This window comes from Pholcus phalangioides, unplaced genomic scaffold (assembly GCF_987345545.1).
Source record: "Pholcus phalangioides strain wild (caught in Gottingen) unplaced genomic scaffold, Ppha-v1.0 ptg000011l_1, whole genome shotgun sequence".
Classification (NCBI taxonomy): Eukaryota; Metazoa; Arthropoda; class Arachnida; order Araneae; family Pholcidae; genus Pholcus; species Pholcus phalangioides.
In genome coordinates, this window is record NW_028301604.1 from 43,574,398 (window position 1) to 43,598,108 (window position 23,711).

Consider the following 23,711-nt stretch of genomic DNA (forward strand, 5'->3'; position numbering starts at 1 on the left):
ATTAAAAATATATATTTTTCGTCTGGGGAAGGCACGCGAGCCCCCCCCCATGTCCCCCCTCCCGCGTACGTTTCTGATTCCTACAAATATGTGTTAGGAGGTAGGGGGCAGTGCTGACGAAATTTTGCTGACAAGGAGGAGAGGGGGTCAGAGTTTTGCTTACTTTTGCTGACAAGGAGGGGAGGGGGGCAAAATGGCTACAAAATTGCCTACGTAATACTTGAATGGCTCCTATGCACTTGAGCGCAAAGTATTGCTGTGAAAGTTCACACTAAAAATATTCGGAGTCCTTGAAACGAATTAATGAATTTTACATTGATTCCTATGAGAAAAAATAAAAACTATTTCTGTTTTGAACAACTGGGTTCACGAACGGATTTCCGGAACGAATTACATGCAATAAGTTCATAAACCGAGGGTCGATTTTCCGTAGAAGCATAGACATAACGTGAGACTTCGACTACTTACGTCCACACACCCCCCTAGTAATTTATTAGTACCTATATTATAATGTAACGCATCTCACACCGTTTATGGCATACGCCCTTCAATCACACATATACGCGACTTCTGATAATCATGGTTCCCCTCCCGATGTATTACTCGTTTTTGGGCCTCTGTGTAGAAGTAGTGCGAAAATATTTTCGTTATAAATTTTTAATTTGCAATTTTTCACTGCAATGCTCACCAAATGAGAGTTTGATTTTTCGGTTCCCAAACAAGTTAAAAAAAAATCATATTGTAATCGAATTCATCCATTCGTCCATATCCGCTTACACTGTTTCTATCCCCCCCCCCCCAGATGGTTAACTATAGACCAAACACCATGACCATATTTGGTGAGCTGGGGTCCCAATCGCAGCTGTAGTAGCGGCCCATGCCCCCTTCATCTCTCTTCGCCACCTGCTTAGCGAGTGCGCGTGAAGCCATTAGCGTGTTTGTGCAGATTGTTCAATATTTTTGCTTTTCTTATAAAAGCTAGCGCCCAGAGGGCTTTAATTAACATTAATGGTTGATGCCGTCATTCGTTCTCGTTTCTTCTTTCATTCACCTTTTGATAGCATAGACAGCTGGCTGCCCGAATATATGTTTGTAAATCACTCTCACCAAAGCCCTGGCGGCGCCAATAAAAGCATCTTTGTCGCAGAAGATTCTTTCTCATATGGCAGGTGTCGTTAAAATTGGAGAATACTCCCCCCCCCCCCCCCCCCCACCGTCGTATTCAGAAAACCTGCGTAGTAGAATGTTCTGTCTTTTTACTTTCAAAGAGAGCCGAAATTGAGCTATTGAAATGTTTTTTGTCGTCAGCTGGGATGGGAGAAACGCAGTGAATAACACTGTAAATAGGAAGATTAGACAATCGTATATATTTTTAATTCAACGGGAGTCTGTGCTTCTGTCGTTCGCTTACGCTTCAAATGTTTTCATAAAACCTTGGTTTACTTGGTTTACGTGGAAAGAAAACAACAATATAAGTTGATGTTAATTAAGAGTTTGAGAACCGGCAAATTATTATAGATGAGAGTATTGCATTAAACGGATTTTTTAAGGCTGGCAAGAATGTTGGACTTTAAACAAGTAACATACACGCGACTTGTTTCGCAATCTCCTGCATACAAATCCTCAGGACAGTTAGTGACGTCACAGTCCGAAGGCCCGACTTTAACTAAAACTTATGGAAATATCCTTTACAGATGCATTACTAACGAGGTTGCCTACGTAGGCCCCTTTTTCTCCTTTCGACATTTAACGTATGGAATTTTTTTTTACATAAATCTGAATTCGATATTTCTAAATAACTTGGTTATTCTTGGAGTTATTTTCTGAATATCACATATAAGCATATCACACAAATAACAATGCAGTAAAACCTAAGTCGTTATCCTAATAAGTGGTCACTCCGGTTAAGTCGTCGTTTTTCTTCAGGCTCTTCCAGCTTTCATATTAAACCTTCGTTTACTCGTCGTTAATTTCGGTTAACTCGTCACCATGAAAAAGTTTAAGAGGAACAGATTGTTTTTATGAGCTTATTAACAGCATTGCCATGTGCTTAAGTCACCATAAAAGCCTATGTATCAAAACGGAACAGTGAGAACAGTTTAAGTAACGAAAGTTACGCTGACGAAGTTCATTTGCCAACTACGGTTTTTCAAACGTTAGGGACTGTTCAAGCTAGACCTGATTTCTTCATGGGCCCCCACTAATTTACGAATCCAAATTTAAACGAAATATCTTTGTTGAAAAACCAGACATTCTTTCCAAAGTTGAGGTCTTCTAATGTTTACTTTTTCTTGTCCAGGGTCCTCTTCAAGGCAAAAGGGGATCCTGTTCTGTGTTCGACAGGATATCTTATGTTACTTAGTAGTTGTATCACGAATTACTGATGAAGAATTAAATCACTAAAATTAAATTTCATGTATATGTAAAATTAATGTGCAATAGTTGTTACGGAGAAAAGCTAACTATTCTAACAATTGCTCTGATTAGCCTAAATTAAAAATGACTGGTATTAATCAATGTGTTCTAGTGTATTTTACCACAAAAAGTTAAGTAATAAGACCTCAAAAAAGGTAAAAAAACTCTTTATTACTTTTTCTTTTGCAATCCATAAATTTTATTAATATATTTTAATTTTGGTTCATATTTTAATAAATGTTATATTATTTTAAATTTATATGATTTTCGCAATATTGCATATTGAAACTTATGGCACTTCATTTAAGTCGTCACTCCGCTATAACAAACACATAAATGTATAATATAAACACTTTGCAGCTTAAAGGGACTGAAAAGTCCTTCCAGCAGGCCTAAAGGAATTAGTAATTATATGTTTTTTTAGCAACAGCGTTATTATATTTATTAGATAGGTGTTAAAATGTATTTTCGTTTGTGTATATTTTTGAATAAAGTTCAGAATTAAGTTACTTATTGTGAAACTCAATATAATAAAATCATCACGCGTCATTTCTCTTTTTCGTTGTACTCTTACTTGTACTCTGTTCAATATTGTTTTTATATATTCTTATCTTTAATTAATTATCTTTGAAAATAGATGAGAAAGAATAAATAATAATAATAAAAGAATTTCGGGAATTCTTCCAAAATGATTCCAATGAAAAATTCCCAAAATGTCGAGAATTTGTAAACACTGATGTACAACATCTCTATTTATGCATATAAGATATAAACAACTCGCCTTCATTTTGCCTGCACTTAATTGAGCTGCTATAGCGTTGGCTTCATAACCGAATGGCTGTCCAAGAGATCCAGGAGGACCAGGAAGCCCAGATGATCCTGTAGCACCAGGTTTACCAGTATCTCCAAACAGTCCTCGAGAGCCAGTTTGTCCTGCTATTCCTGGGTCACCTGAACTTCCTTCTTTACCAGGAGATCCTTTTAAGCCGGGTAAACCCTTGAATTTTTTTAAAACATGAATAATACATGATTAGTGTTTTAATAAATTTAGTGTGAATAGATAATAACTTGCATTTTAAATAAGAATTTCATATGTTTATGTCTAAAAAAATTTTTCGTTCCGTAAACTGTACCTGAGAAAGCCACAATCTCTTCTATGCAATAGCTCAATATACTGTGTGTATATATATATATATATATATACACACACACACACACACACACACACAGTATATTGAGCTATTGCATAGAAGAGATTGTAGCTTTCTCAGGTACAGTTTATATATATATATATATATTATATCAGCTCATTTTAATTTTTTTACAAATATCCGTTCTGGATAATACCCAAAAAAAAGTACTGTGTTTTCTCCATACATCCGGCTTAGAAAAAAAGATCAAAATCTCTCGCTACTGCTGCCATTTGTTGTAGTGAAGGAAAAAGTTACTGAGCCTTTAGGCTAACTGTACACTATGGCTCGGTTGCTGCGGTTGATCTTATCAGCAACTGTAGAATTTCGCGTGGAACACACACTGCTGTTACCCAAGTAGTCACCTGACGTCAAATATGACGTGAAAATTTGGTCATTTTCTCTGAATGACGTCAGCCAAAAAATAATCACGTCATTTCAAAGTCATTTAATGAACACGAACAATAAAGGTCAGGAAATGACGTGATACTTGATGACCTTAATGAAATATCAGGTCTTTTCATGACCTTCATGGCTAATGAAGGTCATGAAATGACGTGATATTAAATGGCGTTAATGATTTTGTGTCATAAAAATCACGAATTTCTTTCGAACTAAAAAATTCTGTTCCGGATGAAAATATCAAAATTATCCGAAATGTTTGTTAAGGAACCTTCAGAAGGTGTTTCAAAATTACTCTAGGCCTATTCGTTACCGGTTCCCAAGTTGTCACCTGACGTCAATAAAAACGTTTTTTGGAAGTCATAAAATGTCTCAAACATGATGTGATAAAATGGTCATTATGTCCATTTTGGAAAAAGTTGAAAATAGTTGAACTTTCAGAAGGTAGATGGCGCTATTCGAAGAGACGGGAAAAATATCGACTTTCTGGCGCAGGTCGTACTCGAGCCTAGTCCGTTCGCGGACTGTCCTTATTTACTCATGCTATGCCTCCACCCATCGCGATATCGTAGCAGTAACCACCCGATGTTATTTTATGAAGACTAAAAGTACTGATTAGTAATATTGTAATCCTGCTAAGTAGCCGATGGCAATTATTTTTTCGTTTTCTTTTATTTTCTTATCCTTGAAAAATATAGGAATATAATTATAAATATACTTATTTGCGTTATTTATCGTTATCGAAAAAAAAGATAAAAAAAAATTCATTTTCTTAGTTCAATGTCAAAGAATTCGTTGCATCTTTTTCAATTGTTGACAGATTTCACAGATTCTCTGATCTTCCGTAAAAAACGATATGGATGCAATTATAATTTATATAACGTGTTGATAAATTTATATGAGCACAATTACTCATTGAAAAATTTTACATTTCCATTCAAACAAAATCGCAATTAAAAGTACTTCATTTATCTTGTGACAACCAGTAACGAATAGGCATAGGGTAATTTTGAAATACCCTCTGAAGGTTAATTAACAAACATTTCGGATAATTTTGATATTTTCATCCGGAACAGAATTTTTCAATTCGAAAGAAATTCGTGATTTTTATGACGGAAAATCATTTACGCCATTTAATATCACGTCATTTCATTAAGGTCATCAAGTATCACGTCATTTAATGACCTTTATTGTTCGTGGTCATTAAATGACTTTGAAATGACGTGATTATTTTTTTGACTGACGTCATTCAGAGAAAATGACCAAATTTTCACGTCATATTTGACGTCAGGCGACTACTTGGGTTGTCACAAGATAAATGAAGTACTTCTAATTGTGATTTTGTTTCAATGGAAATGTAAAATTTTTCAATGAGAAATTGTTCACATAAATTTATCAACACGTTAAATTATAATTGCATCCATACTATGTTTTTTATGGAAGACCAGAGAATCTGAAATCTATCAACAATTGAAAAAGATGCAACGAATTCTTTGACGTGTACATTGAACGAGAAAAATGGATTTTTTAAAATTTTTTTTTCGTAATTATAAATAACGCAAATAATTATATTTATAATTATATTACTATATTTCTCAAGGATAAAAAAATAAAAAAAACGAAAAAATAACTGCCATCGGCTAAACTTAGCAAGAGACTACTTAACGGTAATTGTAATATATATTTATATATAATATTAAGCGTGAAGATTTGGTATTCAACCCAAATGGGAAACTCGGTCAGCGAAACTAGTGGTTAAATTTTTCCTCTGAAGACGGCACCCATTGGTGTTGAAATGCATTAAGACTTTTATTACTTTTTGTTTGTGTATTTGCCTTATTCGTTGGTGTCTTCTAAATATTCTTGGGCAAAGTGGATCAACTCTTCTATAATTGTAATATAACTAATTAGTACCTTTAAAGTCTTCATAAAATAACACCGAATGGTTACTGCTACGATAGCGCGATTGGTAGAGGCGACGCCTGAGATACATAGGGACAATCTTCGAACGGACTGGGCCATTACCTCCTAGATACAATACCTCTTAGTACTTACTGGGCTCGAATCCGACCTGTACCAGGAAGTCATACTTCTTCTTCTTCTTTTTTTTTTTTTTAATTAACCGTCTCTTCGAATAGCGCCATCTATCTTCTGAAAATCAAACTATTTGCAAATTGTCATTTTTGACGTCTCCAAAATGGACATAATGACCATTTTATCACGTCATGTTTGAGACATTTTATGACTTCCAAAAAATGTTTTTATTGACGTCCGGTGACAACTTGGGTAGCAGCCGGGGTTTTTTTTATTTTTTAATGTCACGTGACACTCTCTCTCTCTCTCTCGGGATTGGCCAAATTATTTTCGCCAAGCTGAAGTTGGCTGCAGGTAGCATGCAAATTCGTGCTCATAAGTTGCATTGCAGTAAAACCCCTCTTAACCAACACCCCTCAGATGCGGTCACACTCTTTTACGGTCAAATAATAATTTACAGTTGTATAACATATAAAAGTATGTATTTCGAACCCCTAATTAACGGTCACAGTCCTCTTTCACGGACGAATTTTTTTGTCCTGTCAGTGTCCGCAAAAGAGAGGTTTTACTGTATATACTAATAAAAATATTCATGTAATTAAATTATTTAATTTTCTGTAACAATATTTGCCGTTTCAAATTTATTCGGAGTTGAAGAAAGACAGCCTACACGTTAACCCATTTTTGACAGTTCTTACAATTCGTGACCAAATCGCACAATTTTTTTTATATGTGGTGACTGGCTATTTAAATAACATATTTTTGAAGTTTCAAAAAATTGGACATGGATTTAGCAGGTTTTTGTTTGTAATTAAAGTAAATTTCCAATTAATTAAATTTCTAATTAATGGAAATTAATCATAATTATAATTTTGGGAAACCCCGTGAGACAAAAAAAGTTAAGGAAAAAAATATTTTCTCCTATTTAAAAAAAAATTATATCTGTTGATGGTCAGGAAAAAAAGTTCAGATAGAAAATCGGAATGAAATTTCTGAGGCTAAATCAGGGAGAGAGCGGATGTGCGTGGGCAGTGCTGTCAACTTGAGTGCTGAGTTATATACATCGCAAGAAGCAGAGGTCAAGCTTGCGTGGGGACGGCAGTGACGCCCGTGTGTGTGTGTTTCGGGGTGACTAGGAGATTGTAACGGTGAAAAGTGTTTGCGCGGGAAGGTCTTAACGAGACCAACGTATTTCTGCAAATTTTGATACCTTGGATTCCACGTCCGAGACATTTAGTGCCTATTGGATATATATCGGCTAGATGAATGGATAACTGTATTAGCGGCGACAAAATGGTAAGTGCTGCTTCTGTTGTCATTTTCTTTTTGGCCGAGTTTCATCTGTGAATAGTAGTGCAAATGTCGCGAACCATGGTTGGTAAAAATAAGATGATGGTATGCTTTGCGCATAGTGTATTGCTAAATAATGATAAGTTAAATGTTAGTAACATAATTGATAAGATCAAAGAAACTGTAGATGATGAAAAGCTACCTCTTCAGGACACTATAGAGTTTATTTTTTATGAACTGGATCCAATTATTCACGAGTTCATAAATCATAATAAGTTCAGTGAATGGCTATGTGAAATTGATAGTGAATGTGAAACTAATGGTATCTTACGTACCATTATAAAATTAGTTGGAGACTACGAAAATTCAAAAGATGCTGCGTCTGATAAAATAATTAGTACCGAAATTCTTTGTAGTATGAAAAAATTATACAATCGTGATTTCCAGAAATGTGGATTGTATTTAAGTAAGTGTAGGGATGACGAAAAATATCCGATAGGGACGCGAAGTAAAATGAAAACTAAAGTAACTCCTGACATTATTGTCAACGAAAAGGTAATTGTTGAAAAGGAAACACGGACTGCGGATGAATCCCAGGCTTCCCAAAACACTCAACAAGAAAAAACAAAACTCATAGCAGATGATCAGGTGGCTGGCCCATCTCAGCAACCTGATAATTGTTTGCCCAACAGGGCTAATGGAAAGTCAATAAGTAAAAATGTTGAAAAAGAAAATACAAATGATCCAGATCCCACTAACACAAATGAGTGGCAGTTAGTTGAAAAAAAGAAGAAAAAAGTCAGAATACCCCCATTAAATTTGACAAAATACAAGAACTGGAATACCGGTAATAATGAGATATCATTCCCCTTACAGGAGTTAATGGGTGTAATGAGAAAATGTTTTAATAACATATTACAAGCTAAGACATATCAAGAAAAATACTCAGTATTTATTGATAGCTTTACTGAAATATCTATGAAACTATTATCGGTAAACTTCACCAATGTTCAATAATAGTTCATAACAAATAAAATATCTCAAGATCATGGCGTGGAACGCCAGAGGTATTATTCGTGATATCCAAGAATTTAAAGAAATTGTTGCAGATGAAGATTTTGATCTGATGTTAATTTGCGAAACATTTTTAAAACCATGTTATACAGCTAAGATAGCAAATTATGATTGTATAAGGAAAGATAGAACGCACGAAAGAGGAGGGGGAGTAGCCTTATATATCAAAAGGCATTTAAATTATGACATTGTTGACCTCCCACATTCCCGAGATTGCGAAGCGTTGGCAGTGGATTTGCACCTCACTAGCACTAGAAAAATCCGAATTTGTGTTTTATACAAACCACCAAATAATCAATTTGATATCTCTCTGTTAAATCATATATTTGACTGCAATTATGCAACAATTCTTAGCGGTGATTTAAATTCTAAATCACCAATTTGGAATTCAAATAATTACAATGCAGCAGGACGTATATCAGAGCAGTATTGCCGAAATAAAAATATTATTACATACGGGCCAAGTGCTGCGACACACTATCCGGATGACAGCAACCGAACACCAGACGTCCTAGATATTACACTGGTCAAAAACCTCAGTGTTCCTTTAGCAGTAGAGGTAATATCTGCACTTGCATCAGATCACATTCCAACAATTATTGATGTTGATTTCGAAATTCCCATACAACAAAAAATCAAAAAAATTACAAACTGGCCACTATATAGGCAAGTGCTTACAGGAATTGAAACACCAGATAATGCTAGTGAGTGTACCATAGGTATAGAAAATGAAATAAACTCATTAACACAAAAATTGCAGGACACTGTTAATAATTCCACTCGGGAAAGGTCAAACGAAAACAACCCATTAGCACTCCCCAGATATCTGAGGGAAATGATAAGAGAAAAGAATAGAGCTAGAAGAAGGTGGCAAAGAACCAGAGATGTTACACATAGGCTCAGATATACAGCATTACGAAACAATACACGTCGAGAAATCAGGGAATTTACAAGTGAACGATTTCTAAGGTTCCTAGAAGATGCTAATTGTGAGGATGGGTCGTTCTATAAAATTTATAGAGCACAAAAACCCCGTAGCCAAAGACTTACATCTATACATGGCCCGCATGGACTGGTATATACAGATGAAGATAAGGTAGAAGTATTTGCAGATACCTTTGAACTGCAATTCTCACCAAACACTAATACTTCAAATGTTCAGGTCGAGAGAGTGCTTAGAACTATTAATGAATATTTTGATAATCCTCCACCTGAAACACAAACAGCTCTCACTCCAACAGATATCAATGAATTAAAAACAATAATAAAACATTTGAAAATTCGGAAAGCATCTGGGCATGACCTAATTTCAAATATGGCACTGAAGAATTTGCCCAATAATATTTTAGAATATATTGTCAAAATTTTTAATAGATTGCTGGAGCTCAAATATTTCCCATCTAACTGGAAAACAGCAATTGTTAAAATTATACCAAAAGCTGGCCAAGATTTGCACTTTCCAAGCAATTGGAGACCCATCTCATTGCTTAGTAATTTTGGAAAGTTATTCGAGAGAGTTGTGGTAACACGTATCAACACTTACGAAAAGTCTCATCCAACAATTGGGCCCGAACAACATGGATTTAGAGACGGTCATTCTACAACCACACAATTATTAAGAGTTATAGAAACACTCCAAGAAGCTAGAATTTATCATGATACAGCTGCAGTTGCACTGCTGGATTTAAGTAAGTCATTTGACAAAGTGTGGCATGAGGGGTTGCTCTATAAAATGATTAGAATGGCCCTACCCTTTAGCATAATTAAAATTGTACGTCATTATCTTGCAGCAAGAACTTTTTATGTAAAAATCAATGACACAATATCTACAACTAGACGAATTAGATCATCTATAGTGCAAGGCAGTGTTATAGGACCTTGCCTTCACAATTATCACATGAATGATTTTCCAGTGGCAATTAAGGGTATTACTGCGCTGTACGCAGACGATTCAATGATAATTTGTACAGATAGAAAACCACAGAAGGCATTAAGTAATTTACAAGAATTAATTGATCAAGTCGAAACATGGTGCGAAAACAGCAGAGTTAAACTTAATGCAGACAAGACAGTATTTATGTGGATCACAGGAAAACTAGATCTACCCCCAGATGCCGGAATAGTGGTTGGGGGGAAATTCATTGAACCTGTTATAAGTACTAAATACCTGGGAATAATAATTGACAAACGATTGACATTTGTGCAACAACGCAATTATGTAATACGAAGAGCAGACGTAGCAAAACACACTTTAAAACGCATACTTGCAAGCAGATCAACATTGACAATCAAGAACAAATTAAATGTATACAAAATGGCTATCAGATCCATACTTTTATATGCTGCACCAGTGTGGCTCTACTCGAGCAATCAACACATGGTTAAATTAGAACAATATCAAAACAAAACAATAAGAGCTATGCTGGGAGCCAATTGGTTCATCAGGAATAGAAGTATAAGAAACGATATAGGAATGCCCACCATACACGCCTTTGCTCAAAAGCTGGCTAATAATCTCTTCCAAACTCTTGAAGAGTCAGAATACCAACATCTTAGGGAAATATCCACTTACCCAAAAGATCAGATATCAGCTTTTTCCAGACCCAAAAACTTTCTGGTTATGAAAAGACCGGAGGTACCGGGATTGTGAAAATATATATAAGCAACTATATATAGTGTAAATAATTAGATCAACTGCAAAATATCAAATTTTGTAGATAATATATATTTAATCAAATAATCATAATTAACTGCATTTAATAACATATAATCGCATTTATTAATATGATCTATAGTTGACGCTGAACATAAAAATGAGAGTAGGTAATATATGCATTATGATGAATGATTAATGTTAAAAGAATAGCATTAATTATAACTTAATGACGTCCTAACAGGCTGATGAAGTGACATTCTGTCACTGCCCTGTTGAGTGACACTTTCTGCTCTCTATTTCTCCTCCAGCCTACTTAAGCTTTCTTTTGGGTAATATTAAACTCTAAGTAGTTTAAAAATAAAACATGTACAACCATGGCGAAAATAGCACTACTAGTCCAGGATGGCTAAGAAATGACTCAGAGGTATGCACTGATTGCCAATTTCAGTCGGAACCCACAGGCCACTATGTCATATTTAGGATTTAGGAGGCTAAATCAGGAGGGACGATTTCTTACGCAGGTTCGTTGCAACGTCTTTTACATATTATACACCGACCTACTGCTCCGAGACAATTCGGTGTTAGCGAGGGATCGATCCCCCCTTCATTATGGATCCGCACCTGTCCCACGGAGTTCAGGCGACCGACATTTTATATATATATTTGTGCAATAAATTTATTTCGCTTTGAGTAAATTCAATTCAATAGGAAGAAAGGGTCTCGCTTTTGGATGAGGGTAGAAGGTCCTGGGGAAAGATGGGGGGGGGGGGCAGCACGAGAAGAAAATATTGTGCAAAGGGACATTGGCTAACAAAAACTTTGGCAACCACTGGACCATATGATATTTTATTTTAATTTATTCAAACATGATACAACGCAGTATAATAATACTAAGATCATCCATCAATGGATCATTAGAGGATTCGTTCTCATGAACACAAAAAACCTGGTAACGAAAAACTTCATAAAAACTTCTTCGTTTACCATTTTTCCCGATCAGTTATCAGATGATGATTTTTTCCAGATGGTGCGATCGTAATGTTCTTTTTGCAAAATCATCTAAATGCTTCTTACTGAATCCGTTTGCACAGATTTATGGCTTTGACACGTGCTGGCTATTCGAATTGCTCTGCCTTTTTCACGTTATAAAGTTCCTGACCACGAATTACTGAAATTTGCCGCCCCTCCGAACTTGCTACCCCGGCCAGTTTAACACCCTGTACATACGACACCAGGGCCGCAACTCGGGAGAAGCAGGCGGGACTGGTGCCAGAGCCGTCTTAACCCTTTACCGATTCTTGAAGGATACTGGGAGGTTCGTGAAAATAACCTATTTTTGCTTTCTGAAATGGACTCGTCCAAACTTTCACCTCTCACCTAATCCCCCGTCCTTCCTTCCATTCAGTTCCTATTCATGCCGGCCACAGCGTTGCTGTTCATTTTTTCGTTTCAAGGTACCCTGTGGAGACAAATTGTAAACTGAAATCACCCTTCTTTATACAGCATTTTTCTTTTATGTAAAGGAGTAGGCACCCAACTCTTTTTTCCTTCATGAAAGACGTGTATATATGCATACGAGTTCATTTTATCCCTGTACGCGTATACGGGTCCAGCTGAAGGTCCGGTTAGTTATTTATTCGTGAGCGGCGGTATATCGCCCTTTCTCTTCAAGATATTCTCGCCAACTTTGCCAACTATTTTTTCCTTTTCTCGATTTTTTTTATTTTGTAGAAGTGAACTATTAATATATGAATTTTTAATTCAAAAGACAACTTCAAAAATTAGAAAAGACAACTGCTTCCAGATATAAACTTTCGTGTATCTCGATATGAAAACAAATAAGCTTTACCAAAAAAAATTCAGGCCCCATTCCAATTTTACGTTAGTATCAGGAGGGGGTGTATTCGTTGATTTTTGATTACGAGAAGGGCGACAGTACGAAGCTTGTAAAACATGAAATTGGGTTCAGGCTGGTGTCATTTTTTTGAGTGGAGTGTCTGTGCTATGCCGACTTTTGACAAAGACAGAGGAGTACAAATATTGGCAAAATTCTGCCGACAAAAGAGGAATCTAATTTATTTTTGGTTCTGTGAGAGAAATTACGAATAACTGACGTTCTCCCCAGGGCCGCAACGAGATGCGTGGTCACCTGGGGCAAGTGCGCATTTTGGCACCCCTTTGTAATGTTGAAGGTAAGGTTTGAGAATGAAATTTGCGCCCCCTCTGGTCCAGCGCGCGGGGCACGAGATCCGTCTGCTCCCCCCCAAGTTACGGCTCTGGTTCGCCTCCTCCATTAGAAAACAAAAAGTGAAGATGTAACGAAATATTTTCGCACACTTGTTGCTGGTGATACGTTGAAACTTACAGGCGTACAACTAGGAACATGATCGCAACGTATTGGAGGTGAGGGGATAAACTTAATTTTTCTGCTTTCAAAGTTGCAAAAAGTGCTTATGCACAGTATATCTCCTTGAAAAACTTCACCCTGCTACTGTGCCTCTAGTTCCAGCCATATTGAACTTCCTCCAACTCTTCTTATGATTGGGGGGGGGGGAGGGGAATATGGAAGGGCATTATGTTTACCCATGCATACAAAAGCGACATGATATTCACAAATATACGGATAACCCTTCAATCGTAATTCAACTTCCCTCCTCCCAACTGTGGCTCTCTTGCATTTTCAGTGTATCTCCGTCATAGGCGTCTGCAGAATTTTCTCGAGGGGGTAGGAGTTCAAAATTTTTTCCTTCTGGGGGGGGGGGGAGGTTACGTTTTTCCTGCAAAATAACACTATAATCTCGGTTTGAGGGGAGGTATTAGAACCTCAATATCCCCCCCCCCCCGTACGCCAATGATCTTTGTCCACGCTTATGCTTGTGATAAAAAGTAATCAGAGAGGGAATCCCCTTCTTATTGGTTAACATAGCATATAAAAGGTATTTAGTTTCGATATAGCATTTTTTTTACCGAAATAATTTTTTTCTAATTTTTGGTTGACTTGGAGGAGGGGATACGGACCCTCTATGCACCTCCCTGTTTACGCCTCTGCTTATGACGATATATTATCCACTATCCTATCTCCTTATAGCTATGATATACGTGTACTTGTGGTCTCTTGTTCGTGACTATATACTCGCTGTCGGAACTTTCAATGGGAGAATCGGAATCACCTGAATCCTCATCAAACAAAATACGACGAATTTCTTCATACACGAGACTTTCTTTAGGCATTTTCCAAATCGAAAGTGATGCTTCAAATCGATAATTGACCACTTAAACATAGAAATGATAAATATTTAAAACTCTCAAGAGTAAGGAAAAAGGTCAACCTATTCACGTTTGGATAGAAATGGAATGCGAGTTTTGAAGAAAAATATCTATTAGTAAAACCAACGTTGACCTTTGGATAAGATCGTATCTGTGGGGAAGAAAAGGGGCTGGCCATTTTCTGAATGCACTACCTAGAAGCGATAGAAAACTCGATTTGGGAGCCATACGAAAACTTTACAATCAATTCTGTTGTATGTATTCACGTACTAATCCGGTGCCAGTGTACTTTATTTCGAACACTCCCATAAAAACAGCCCACTTATAAGGTATTATCTGCTTCGTAAGAAAAAGAGAGGTAAAATCACTATGTGGAAGTGTCCCTTTTGCGAAAATGAGTTTTTCAAACTTGACAATGAAAGGACATAAATCCCCTGAACAAATTACAGCCGTGCCTTTTTTGCTCACGTTGACTGTCTTCTTATCAATAATCCTAACCCCAGTTGGTAGTAACCGCAGATGTTTATCAAAACGCTAGATCCGTAGAAAATGAGGAAGTCTCATGCTCAGATACTACTACAATCGGGCAACAATCAGAGGCGTATTTACTGTTTTGCCTCCCTTCTTCAATTCTATTCTAATATTCTTGACCACTTATTCCTAGAATTCACCACCCTGGGAAATACCCGTCTTGGACTCCCGCTCCTGTGAAAACGCCTGTGTCTGTAAATCAGTAAATCACGCTTTGGGCCACTCGCATGCTGGCATACTGCTTCGGTCATTCACGTGCTCACACAATCTCTACGTTCCCCCCTTTTGGTCACTCACATGATAGCATACGCTCTATGCCACGATTTTGATCGCTCACTGACCTGGCATAGTCGCTCTTTAGGTTACGTTTTGGTCATCCACATGCTTGCACCCCATCAAGGTCACGATTTTGATCGCTCATTAACCAGGTCCCTCGCTCTGTAGTTCTTTGCTTGGTCATTAACACGCTTGCAACAATTCTAGGTCACGATTTTGATCGCTCACCGACCTGGGGTCACTCGCTTTCTCTTTTGGTCATCCACGTACTTGCACACGCTCTAAGTCAGGGTTTCACAATTCCCAGGCACCAGGTCACTATGACGAATATAGAAATTTGGCGTTGGTGCCTAAAATATTATATGTTTGATTGCTATATGGATGATATGTTATCCTAACACTTCAATTTAGCAAAGTTTTTGGTAATTATGTCAGTGTGTCTACCAACATGGAGAAGGGTTGCTGAGCCCTAGATAAGCTGAAAAAAATCATTATTTTCAAAATAAAGCCATTATTTAAAAAAAAATGCTTGGCTCCTATGAAATTTGGTTGGTGCTTAAATTATTTTTTGATTTGTCAAGCCCTGCTCTAGGTCACTCACTCTCTAGGCAGAAACTGATTTATGATTTTGCCACTCTTTTCACATTCTACTAATTTTCTCGGCCACTCATTCCTCAAACCTGCCGCCCTTTGCTATAGCTCGCTAGGCTCCCCCTGTAACAATGTGTTCCCCCCCCCACATTCTTTATTTAGGTGGGTTCTTTTATCATTGCACGGCCATTTTATGCACGAAAATGGGCATAATTGAGCCTGTGCAGTCTGGTGCCAAATCCTAAAGGCAGCCGTCCCAGAAGGAAGTCAAATCGTATTGCTACAGGTTTGTGTACTAACCTCTCAACTAACAATCAAAAACCTTAGTAATACGCTAAAGAAATAAAACAACACTTGCAAAATTGTGCACAAAATGAAATATACTACTTAGTATTATACTACTATCACGGGCTCAGTTCATGTGCATGTTAATGTCCCTTTGCAACATGCCCTTATGTTTTTTTACACAAAAAAACGTACCGTAATGTTTTTGCTTTTTACAAAATTTTCTTCATTGCTTTTACAGTTCTAGTAAATAATATCGGTCGGCGATTAGTCATGTTTATCCAAACATAGAGGGTTTTCTTTGTGTGAACTGAAAATATGCGTATTGATGACGAGGGCCGCAACTGGGGGGGGGGGACAGGCGGACATGGTGCCCCGGAGGAGTGGGCGCTAATTTTTGCGGCTTGATTTTCCAACTCCCAGAATCACAACAAAGTGCTTTTATACATTTTTGTCACTTAAATTGCCACCCCCTCAAATTTTCCGTCCGGGGCAGCTGTCCCTCTCTAACGCATGATCCAAATATATAACCATTAGAGAAAGTAACAGAACTTGCGAAGCATATGGCCGTTAGGAAGGTTGTGAACGTTTTCAAGCAGGACCGTTCCCAGTTTCATAGTAAAAATTCATTTCAGCTTATGTAGAGAATCTTTTCATGTTTTTCATTCGATACGAGGGGGCATCATCCCCATAACAATAATTGTTACAATAGTACATTAAAATTCATTTTCACTTCTAAAAATCTTATTAGGAGTAAAATACTTCTCCGAATTTTGGGTAAAGGAAAGTTCTTTTCACGAGAGTATCGCCATAATTGTAATAAAAAAGAATAAAACATTTTCTGAAAATTTCAGGAGATGGAAGCTTTCAGAAGTTCAGTACGGATAACATTACACAAATGACACAGAACTTTCGGAAATCTAGCAATGTTCCAATTAATAAATTGCCAGGATTTTGTTCAGATAGAACACCTGTTATGACAGGCTCAATAAATTGTGTTGGTACGCAACTAATAAAACAAAATTATTTGATGCTGCGTGTCCTTTTTTTTGCACATAAGCTGGCTCTAATTGTAAGTCAAGTTCCAGGAAAACGCAACAATCGCAAAAGTACAAGATACCATAAATTCTAAATATCTAAACAATATAATCTATTATAAGCAATAAAATTTAACACATCTTGATAATTTTAAAATTACTTTCCCAAAATTATTTCGCCAACGTCGTGGGTAACAACATGATAGTGTAACCTCTCGTTTTGTTGTATTGTTGCAAACAACAGTCAGCTTTATCGAAGTGGAGCTTCCGGAATCCAACTGATGGGGCGTATACGCTTGTCTTTCTCGTTCCCGCCTCTGACGACAGCTGTCAATCAACCCTCCCTGCCCTTTCACAAAAATGTCTTATATACCCATACCCCATGGGCCCCAACCATCCAAGTATCATGGGCCCCAAGGGGGTTTTCGGAGGCCCTACCTGGTAAATCGTAAAAAATTTCAATCGGATCTCATTTTTGTGAGGCCCCTCTTCTCTCGAGGTCTTCGGGCCATGGTGGGCCCATGCGTTAAGACGGCAGTGACTAATGCCCCGAACTCCGCGCAGAGGGGTGTGCAAATGTAATCCTTTCATCTCTCCTTCAATATTAAAAGGGGGCGCCAAAACGCGTACTTGCCCCGGCTGGCCACGCATGTCGTTGCGACCCTGTACATCAGTATGCATGTTGTTTATGGTACATACAGGGCCGCAGTTGGATATTTTTTTTAATTGGAGCAAGTAAGGTTTTGGCGTCCCCGTGTAGGGAGAAGTTAGGAGTGGTTAAAGGGGTAATTCGGCACCCCCCCCCCCCCCAGTTCAGCACCCTATGCAATGGACCCGCTCTTCCTAGTTGCGGCTTTGTGTGTGTATGTATATCAAAAACTGCTGGAAAAAACGATAGGTGTGAAAATTTTCTTAGTGCACTCTTCGATATTACCCGCATACAACGTTTTGTCTAGACAAAATAAGAAAAGACAAAGTCTAGACAAAAGAAATATAAACATTTGTTTTGTCAGATGTCTATTTTTACTTCTGATAATTTTTTATGAATTTATTACAAATGGTTGGGGTCCCCTGGTATTTGTACGTTTTTGGATGAGGTACTAATTGGTTTTTTCTAAAACGTTATAATCGGGTTCCAATGCATTTCATTCAAGTATTTTAAAATACATATCTCGGGGAATTATGTATTCATGTTACTTTATGAATGTCATTATGACCGAGTTTTACTGTATGCTCATGTAGGAAAACAAAAAAAATTCATTTGTTAGAAAAATTTAATTTTTTCTTCATCGGTTTTTTTATTGTTATCAGTGCAAGAGCGCCAAACAAAGAATTAGTTTTTGTCGAACTGAACTTCACCATACAGTTCCTCGAATTTGTCTTTTCCCCTAATTTTTATGGCAACCTGAGAAGGAGAGCAATTCTTTTGTCCAGTGCATCCGACATCCAACATCCCATCACCCTCCTTGTCAAACCACTTAATAGACAATGAAAGACAGTAACCGCGAGTCCAGCCGAACCGTAATCAGGGTGTTCAAACCTTTTCAATACATGATGGCAGCTTCACGGTTACCCCAACCATCCAAAAAAATGTGCATTTCCTCGGTTGCAAAAACCGCCGCTAGCAGTTGCGGTTGTATCTATGCGCTGACAGAATAAAACTATAGATGATGCCTTCCCCCAACATCAACCGCCTGCAACGCGCCACAGTCAGTTCTCGGCCTTACATCAACGCGCCATGCAACAGTGCGTAATTAAGGAATGATCGTGTCTTTTGTGGTGTAAACGGATAGCTCGCTTTCCGGTTTGCAAGAGAACCCGGGACTTTTCTTTTATCTCGGCATAATATCTAGAGAATAAGTCTTCCCTTTGTACATTGGGTTGAACAAAAGAATCGTATTCATATGACACTTTGATTCATAAATTAATCCAAGGATCTACACCTGTAGTTGAAGAACATTTTTTGGACTTCGCAATCACGCAGCATATATTAAACATTACCATGTTATGTAAAAGCAAGCCAACGCTATAAATACACGTATTCTTACATAAAACATTATTTGAACGAATTTTATTAATGAGCAAGAATTATATATAAATGTTAAAAATGGTTGACACATTTTCTCGTGTTGCGTAGTTGCTAAGTCCCTGCAACTCCCAAATGGTTCTTCATTCAAAGGTGTGGAGCCTTAGAGTGATTTGTAAATCAAAGTGTAACAGTTAGTAACAGCATTAGACTAGTCCTCCTTTTGAACAACGCGTACATTTTGGACATCGTTTTATTTTTAAAATTACATTTAGTACACTTCTCGGTTACAAAATCCATATCGAGTCTGTGTTGTGTCGGTGTTTTCAGTGAACGCTCATAGTTCATTTTTCATACGTTAGATGGCGTCGTCAGAATTACCAAAGTACGTATAATTGCCAGCTGTATCGGATGGCTAAGTTCCATTTAACAAAATCAGATTATTGAGAACAGCAAAATCGTATAGAGCTCGACGTCTATTTGTTATTTGATCCAAAGAAATACGATCAATAGTGTCATCCGATTTCAATAATGGAAACAGGATCATATTGCCAACACGAACATTCATATCTCCAAATAACATTACGTAGTCAAAATTTATTGCAAAATTAGACAATACATCAAGAAATGAGAAAAACTCCTCATCGATTTCGCGATTTGGAGGGAAGTAACAAGCACATGTAATGCATTTGAAACAAGCCAGAGACAATTCGGTCACTAAGAAAAATCGTGATCTATGCAAGATTTTATAATCATTCACGAAACTTTTCTTAAACCCTAACAGATAACCTCCATTTGGGTCGCCCAATTTTATTTTCTCTAACCGCACATTCTTGTATGATTACGTAACGGTCAAACAGTTTTTCTAATTTCATATTAGGAGTAATCCCGGTAGCACAGAGAAAGAAGAGTTCAAATTTTGTTATTTTATTCCAAAATTCTGGAAACAATGTTTTATTTAAAAGACCCGCGATATATTATAGGAAAGGAATTTAAATGAACTAAGGTGAACTTTCAATTTGTTTGAACTGAACTTACATTTATGCTTATCCGCACCAGGTTGTCCAAGCTGCATGTATTGAGCACTCTGACTGGCATGTTTACCCACCCACGATAGCATAATATATATTTTTCAGTGTGAAATAGTTATTTACATTTTCAGAAAAGAGAATAACGTAAAGTTCTATATTATTAGGATCGGCATATGTATGGGTGTATAGTTCATCTACAACTTCAGTATATTTTTAACAGGAATCGAAGCACAGTCACGACAATGGTGATCACGATCATCAAACATACATCCCCGGATGGTGAGGAGTGATCTTTCCGAAAACCCGAATTGATCTCAACCACTTCACACAAATCATGATCATACATGTACACTCGTGTCCATGAATTAAGGATAATACCAGCTCCAGCAAATAAAGGTTCAGAAACAAAACAAACGTTACTTATTCATAAAGTCCATTTATTAAACAAAAGATAAAGAACAAAAACGATGGTGTATGTATGATACCATTCATAAAAACTACGATTTTTGCTCCCTGGAGCAATTGTAAAAAATATCTGCTTTACAAAAACTTACTATTACATGGTTGGTATGATGGTTAATACATTGTATGTCTCCCATGCGATGAAATACAGTCCGTAGAACGGCTAGGCATGCTGAATATCAAATTATCAATCTGATCTTGGGGAAGATCACTCCACTCAGCAAGCAATGTTCTCCGAAGTTCCGGTACACATGTACGAGGTGGTTGACGGGCTGCAACTCGTCGGCCAAGCATGGCCCACACATGCTCTATCGGATTCAAGTCAGGTGAGAATGCTGGCCATTCCATACGGGTTATATCCTCAGATTCAAGGCATTCGTTTACGATGTTTGCTCGGTGAGGACGGGCGTTGTCATCCATAAACACAAATTCTGCGCCCATGGCACCCCTAAACAAACGTACATGTTGTTCCAGAATGATGTCCCGATAAATTTGGGCTTTCATGGTTCCGGTTTGAACATGCAGATCTATTCTGGAACCCAGTATAATTCCACCCCAAACGAGCAATGCTGCACCACCGTAATGGTGTCGTTCAATGATGTTGTCTTGGTGGTAACGGGTACCTGGCGTTCTCCATATGAAAGTCCGACGTGAATCAGACTGCAAGCTAAACCTGGACTCGTCGGAAAACATCACACAAGCCCACTGTGACGATGTCCACATTGCATGTTCTCTACTCCACGCTAATCGCTGCCGACAGCGAGTTGCCGTGAGCGGGACACATCTGACAGGCCTGCGAGCATATAGACCAATATCTCCCAAACGTCTGTACACGGTTTGCCTTGAAACTGTGGTACCCGTGGCTGTAGATAGCTGACGAGACAGGTCGGATGCTATGCTCCGTCTGCTTCTTTTGGCAGTTACTGCCAAATACCGGTCTTCATTCGGCGTTGTAACTCGGGGGCGACCTGTACTGTAACGTCTACTGACATTTCCGTTATCTTGGAATCGTTGCCAAAGCCTAGAGATGACACTTTGGGCAATTCCAAGTTCCATCTGAGTACGCCCACATTCCAGGTGGCCGATAATTCTACTACGTAAAAAATCATCCACATGCGTCTTCTGTGTCATAACTATTCGCTTATGGCACTGAGCGCCTTACAGAACTCTTGTGAACAATTTTACTTCTTTGCCACCATTCCTTATATACCCCCTCTTACACTCTCGTCATTGTGACGTACTATCAGCATCATCTGGTGGCTTCCTGAAATTTGCATATCATTCTTGCAGGTGTGTGTGATAATTCTACAGGGGAAGTTTTTACTTTAGATTTCAATTTCCGTGTGATTCTGAATTATCCTTAATTTATGGACATGAGTGTATATTTCTTGATTTCTGAATAACTTATTGTAGATCCATCTATAGTACACATTTATCAGAATTAACACTTTTTGCAAACACGATAAGTTTTTTTCCCGCGAGACTAGTGCGCGCACTATATAGTCTTCGTTCACGAAGATATCAGAATCTTTGAGCTTATTTTTATTCCCCAAAATCAGCATCTTTTATCTATAATAGGCGAATTTAGTTATCACTAACCGGGGTCTCTCGCACTTATTAGCACCTAGTCTGTGAACGTGATCGAATTCAATGTTTGGAATCGAATTCAATAAATTTTGATTATAATTTTTGTTAACTGCATTTTTAATTGGGTTGCTATATATTTTTTGGAAATATATGACATCCATATTTTTATGGGCATCTTTTTCTCAGCCACCTAGTTGGGCATTTTGCTTGTATATATATAACTGCAAAATCTCGCTTCATATTTTTTTAATTTCAGGTTCGAGCGCTTCAGGAGTCTCATCCTTTCCTTCAGGGATGCCAGCAAAAATCAAGTTTTTTTCTATTACGATTTTCAATGTCATCGATCTTTTCCATTAATTTTTTTGTTCATCTGAAGTAGATTTTATAATTTCTTTCTCTCAATTGCTTCATTATTTCTGTGGTCTTCAAGCTTCATTACTCGAGCTTCTAAGGTGTTTACAGATAATTTCATTCTCTCCAGCCTATCCTGTATGTTATCCGCTTTACAAGATATTATTTTGACAGATTCCTGAAAATCAATATATATATGGAGTGCTAATAATATTTTTTTGCTTTTGCACACATTAAAGCTCTCATCAGGCTCGTTCTGTAATTCAGTTAGTTCTTCCATGCGTGATCTTGTATTCCGCGTCACAGGTGTAGACACCTCAACCGGTGAGTTACCTTTACGTTTGTACTGAGAATCAGAGATGCCCTCGGGGCCTATTCCACAAATCAACGTGGAGGACTCCGCACCCACAACGTGAGGGACTAATGATGGATTTTCAGCGTTTACAGGCTCTGAATTCACTGTACATTCAGCGCATTTCCATCTGGCCTTTTCAGCCGCGTCTGTCCATGCACTAGTATTCCGACACAATGGATGAAAACAATTCCAGTACTTTATACACTTAAGAGTTTGATTTCTTCGAAAAAACTTTTTACACCTCTTACAGTTCATTTTGCTACATAATTACCTCATCGCAAATATTGCACAGTTATGGAAAAATAGACGTTATTCCATATACATCCGTCATTTTGATGAGTCCAGTCCCCTCGCAACCCCCCCCCCCTTCTCACTAAGACCTTGACCGTAAGTCCACAAGTCCACGGACCCCTTTACAAAATAATATTCACTATTAAGGAATGTAAAAACAAGCAATGTATATTCACTATTAAGGAATGTAAAAACAAGCAATATATATTCACTATTAAGGAATGTAAAAACAAGCAATGTATATTCACTATACATGAATATAAAAACAATTAGTAAATTGCCCTTTCAGCCAAGCTCACGGATCTCACGGGGTGCGAGGACTTCTGGTTGAGAAGGGGAAGACCTCTGTAATGGTGGAATTTTATCGCAGTAAATGATGTCATTGTATCCAAAAGAGTTTAAAATTAGACTTACTCAATTACTATTATTTTCCAGTATTCGAATGAGAAAAGGAATTTTTCTCTCTTGAAAATCAGAAGTAAGTTCATTCATCAATCTATATAAAATTGGTTTTCTGTTGGATGATTTTTTGCTCAACTAAGATACATGAAATCAACAGG

At 37.5% G+C, this 23,711-nt stretch overlaps 1 protein-coding gene across 3 annotated transcripts in view; it reads right to left on the reverse strand.

Annotated features, from left to right (window-relative positions):
• Positions 1–23,711, reverse strand: part of LOC149080456 (uncharacterized) — a 1,573,269-nt gene that overhangs the window by 198,438 nt on the left and 1,351,120 nt on the right. For all 3 annotated transcript variants that reach the window (XM_089239569.1, XM_089239571.1, XM_089239572.1), the window contains one exon: positions 3,197–3,412. In XM_089239569.1, coding sequence (XP_089095695.1) covers positions 3,197–3,412 — 216 coding nt within the window. The remainder of the gene's footprint in view (positions 1–3,196; positions 3,413–23,711) is intronic.